This window comes from Abrus precatorius, unplaced genomic scaffold, assembly GCF_003935025.1.
Source record: "Abrus precatorius isolate BTA unplaced genomic scaffold, Abrus_2018 Scaffold4, whole genome shotgun sequence".
NCBI lineage: Eukaryota > Viridiplantae > Streptophyta > Magnoliopsida > Fabales > Fabaceae > Abrus > Abrus precatorius.
Window position 1 is genome coordinate 17,136,082 of NW_020874384.1, and position 4,449 is coordinate 17,140,530.

Genomic DNA, 4,449 nt, shown 5'->3' on the forward strand with positions numbered 1-4,449 from the left:
ATTGACTCGGATCAGCTCGTCCGAGTGAACCCGCTCGCTGGAAGGTAGATTGTTGATAACTGGTAACAGAGACATTTGTGAGAACCAAAAGAGAGGAACATAAGGGAGTGTGCAACGCTAATGGGTACCGTGTCTCTTCTCAAGTGCTACACACCCTTTTTCTCCATGCTTTTCCCCCACCCAGTTCGAGCCGTTTTCCCCGCTACCCGCGCCGCCATCTTCAGGAGAAAGAACCTTCGTTCTTTCTGCGCTGGCTCATCTCAGCCGTTGACAACGGCGGAGAAGGATTGTAGCAAATCCGACAGCGATAGGCTCACGTTGACGAATCCATTGCCGGATGTGTGGCTTCACAACACCATGAGTAAAAAGAAGGAACTCTTCAAACCCAAAGTGGAATCCAAAGTGGGAATGTATGTGTGCGGTGTCACTGCTTATGATCTCAGCCATATTGGTCATGCTCGCGTCTACGTCAATTTCGACCTTCTTTACAGGTTTCTCTCTATTTACCCGTTTCGTGTTCACAGAGAAATACCGCAAAAACAAGTTTTTCGTTTTTAAATCCCTTTTTCTGTCAATTATTATTTGAACCAGTATGATTGAAGCATACCCTGTTTTTTCTTTTTGATACTAATTGGTTTCCTTTTCTGATTCGTTTGGAAATTAGGCAGATACTTTAAGCATTTGGGATTTGAAGTCTGTTATGTTCGCAATTTCACTGATGTAGATGACAAGGTGAGTGTCTATTTGGTGCTTTTTCAATAATTACTTCTCTTTTCAGCTTGCTTGCTACGACTTTGATTTTAAAAGGCACTGTTGATGGTTCCTTGTGGCTTATGTAGTATGTATAAATTGGCATTGTTGAGGCATTTTCCTCTGTAGTTATTTAGTGATGCATCTTTCAGTTTGTTACTTGGAATCCGTTTTAATGTCTTCATTCTACATTTGGTTTGGTTTGGTTTGGTTAAGGCGTTAAGCTTCTCATTTTGATGAAAATATTGATTGCAAGACAGCTAAAGAAACAAAGATATTCAAAATGCTGTTTTTGAAACTAGGTAGTCATTGTTGTAACTTTGCACTCAGTAGAGGAGGGAAATGAAGTTCTCGGGGAATCTCTGATGGGTGTGGGTTAATGATGTGTCTAAATTTTGTCCGTTCAATTGTTGTCATATAAATAGTATTTTTTATCATTTATTTTGAACCTTAAGAATTTTCTTATATAATTTTTGAATACCGATTTTATCTTGTTGTGTCACAAATGCAAAATACCCACTGCTTTTTAATTGGTATTACAGGATCTTAGTCTGCACTTTTCAAATTATGTAGATAATTGCTCGAGCAAAGGAGTTAGGAGAAGATCCACTCAGTTTGAGCCAGCGCTACTGTGATGAGTTCTGTCAAGACATGGAAAATCTAAATTGTCTGCCCCCTTCTGTGGAGCCCAAAGTCTCAGAGCACATGCCACAGATCATTGATATGATACAGAAGGTACTATTGCTGTGTATTTTACTGTGGCAGTGGCTATGTCATAAAAAATTTAAAATAAAACACAAGAAGATAAACAAATTGCAGACTAGTTTTTTGTATTCTATTTCTAAGAAAGCTTACATGGATATGTTATTGGTACATAAAATGCTTCTCTTCATAGTTGGTTATCAATCTCTCTTTTTTAAAGTTGCTTCATAAGTATGATGTTGATACACTTTTGATCGGTTAATGCTCTTGTTAACAGATTCTTACAAATGGGTACGCCTACATTGTTGATGGGGATGTTTACTATGATGTAGAAAAATTTCCAGAATATGGGAAACTATCTAGTCGAGATTTAGAAGATAATCGAGCTGGTGAGAGGGTTGCTGTTGATTCAAGGAAGAAAAATCCTGCTGATTTTGCTCTTTGGAAGGTAAAGATACTGGTGATAAATAATGATAATACATATATTTTAAATGTGTTGATTGCATTCTATCTTACAAATTGATGATTATAAAATACTTAAAATCTTAATTTAGTATGGAACTTATTGTGGATTTTCAATGCTATTCTGCAGTCTGCAAAGCCAGGGGAGCCATTTTGGGAAAGTCCCTGGGGTCCTGGAAGACCTGGATGGCATATTGAATGCAGTGCCATGAGTGCAGTTTATCTTGGTTACTCTTTTGACATTCATGGTGGAGGGATTGACCTTGTGTTTCCTCATCATGAAAATGAAATTGCTCAGAGCTGTGCTGCATGTAAGAAAAGTGATATAAGTCTATGGATGCACAATGGTTTTGTCACCATTGACTCTGTGAAGATGTCTAAATCTTTGGGAAATTTTTTCACAATCCGGCAGGTGATGCATTCCTAATGGGTCATTTTCTATTATTTATAAATTATTATATCTATCACTAAGGACCCACAGTTTTAATTTGTTGTTGGTAACTATTTGAAGGTTTACATTCTGATGCCATAAACATTTGGTGTTAATAGGTTGTAGATGTTTACCATCCGCTGGCATTAAGATATTTTTTGATGAGTGCCCATTATCGGTCTCCTATTAACTACTCCCATATACAGCTTGAAAGTGCTTCAGACCGTGTTTTTTATGTATATGAGGTACTGCTAATGTTTTAGGCTAGAAATTACCTTATTTCTCATTCAGGCATTTGCTTGTCTTGTCTGTACAGTTTGCACATTTAATGCATCTGCCTCCTGGACATTCTTAGCTAGGCTTGCTTTTTTTATTGTATTTTATATGTTATCTGGAAGTATCCTGAAAATTTTGTGTGTTTGCAGACATTACATGAATGTGAAAGCTTTCTGAATCAACATGATCAGACAGTTAGGAAAGATTCCATCCCGACAGATACTTCGAGTATTATTAAAAACTTCCACGATGTTTTTTTTACCTCAATGTCTGATGATCTTCACACTCCAGTTGTGTTGGCTGGACTGTCTGAACCATTAAAATCAATCAATGATTTGCTGCATACTCGGAAGGTATGATATGTCCTCACATGTATCTAGTATCCAATTACAATTAGATTGATTTTGAATGAGCTTGAAATTTAGAAATGAATCATTTTCAGTAATTCATCATATTTTTTCTGTGCAATATTGGTTTAGTATAATGTCAATATATTATAAACTTCAGGCTTTGGTTATACTTATATTTTAACAATCCAGCTTGGTTCAAGTTGGTCTACGCTTCAAATTGTTCACTTGCTGCTAAGTGTTACATAATGCCAATGACCTAATTTAGCAAAAGGTTGAACAAAACGGTTCTGTATGGACCTGTTCATGGTTTGGCAGGACAAAAGATATGGTCTCTAATTATACTGTTTCAGCTTCCAATGCTAGAAGTAAAACATTGAAGCTGAAACATTAAAACTTCTCTGTGGATTATTTTGTATGAAAGTCTGGTACATAAATAAATAAAATACCTCACGTAAACACTGTTTATAACATTACCAAGTTTGTAATCCTTTCAGGGGAAAAAACAACAATTTCGAATAGAATCACTCACAGCTTTGGAGAAGAGCATCAGGGGCGTCCTTACTGTTTTAGGACTTATGCCTGCAAGTTACTCTGAGGTATGAATACTTTTATGCTGCATAGTTGCTACAACAATAGGTTGCCTTAAAATTTTCTTTAAATGATACTGAAATATACATAGAACAGAACTTGTGTGCAAAGTTGTTGGTTTGTATATGGATTTGTACAGTGAGGTTAGCTTGCAATTTGCATACATCTAGAGATGAAACTAATGGTGTAACATAATCCACAAAAATGCCGAGTTTTTGTTTCGCTTAATCTGTTTGTGTAACATAATCCATATTCTTTATTACAATATTAATCATTGGCTCGTACTGCAGGTTTTGCAGCAGCTTAGGGAAAAAGCTTTAAACCGCGCAAACTTGACAGAAGATGAAGTCTTGCAGAAAATTGAAGTAAGGGATGCTGCAAGAGTACAAAAGGAGTATGCTAAATCAGATGCAATAAGGAAGGATTTGGCTGTTGTTGGTATTACTCTTATGGACAGTCCAAATGGCACAACTTGGAGGCCCACCATTCCTCTTCGCCTTCAAGAGCTACTCTAGTCAATAGTCAAGATAAGCTTCAGTTGTTCAGCATCTCCATAGCCAAACCAAGATATGAAAGTTTGATTTCGGTATAAGGAATTATAAGGGATGCCACACGGGTGTATCTCCCTATCACCTGCACAAGCGATCCTTTTTTAATACCTTATGCCATAAAAACATGAATTACAATTTCTGTCTTCATAGAAATACGTAAGTTAGTTAACTATATTTTTTTTCTATTTATATCATTATTTGGACTACAATCATAAATACTGTACAACGCTAATTTTTTGACGATTTATATTTTATTTTTCCATGTTCCAAACAGGCTATATAACAACCACATATTAAGAAAAATGAAAACCTAATACACAATCCGTATCCCGTTAAAGTT

General features: G+C 36.2%; 1 protein-coding gene across 5 annotated transcripts; it reads left to right on the forward strand.

Moving 5' to 3' along the window:
• Window positions 1-68: 68 nt before the first annotated feature.
• LOC113864770 (cysteine--tRNA ligase, chloroplastic/mitochondrial) lies at window positions 69-4,449 on the forward strand. 5 transcript variants are annotated; one of them, XR_003504918.1, is made up of 9 exons: window positions 69-491; window positions 669-732; window positions 1,324-1,485; window positions 1,730-1,900; window positions 2,045-2,326; window positions 2,464-2,589; window positions 2,770-2,973; window positions 3,171-3,566; window positions 3,849-3,895. XR_003504918.1 is itself a non-coding variant. In XM_027498856.1 (9 exons), exons 1-9 carry the CDS (start codon window positions 121-123, stop codon window positions 4,071-4,073), a joined length of 1,707 nt encoding a protein of 568 aa, XP_027354657.1. In that variant the 5' UTR covers window positions 69-120; the 3' UTR covers window positions 4,074-4,449. The 5 variants fall into 5 exon arrangements, 4 of the variants coding, with proteins under 4 accessions (XP_027354657.1, XP_027354659.1, XP_027354658.1 ...); XM_027498856.1 differs by having other exon boundaries at window positions 3,465-3,566; window positions 3,849-4,449; XM_027498858.1 differs by having other exon boundaries at window positions 130-491; window positions 1,293-1,485; window positions 3,465-3,566; window positions 3,849-4,376.

Excerpts from the sequence above, each read along its gene's own strand:
- LOC113864770 (XM_027498856.1), top strand. The coding sequence starts at position 121 with ATGGGTACCGTGTCTCTTCTCAAGTGCTACACACCCTTTTTCTCCATG. Across the intron at positions 492-668 it reads AATTTCGACCTTCTTTACAG|ATACTTTAAGCATTTGGGAT; the intron begins GTTTCTCTCTAT and ends GAAATTAGGCAG. Across the intron at positions 2,327-2,463 it reads ATTTTTTCACAATCCGGCAG|GTTGTAGATGTTTACCATCC; the intron begins GTGATGCATTCC and ends TGGTGTTAATAG.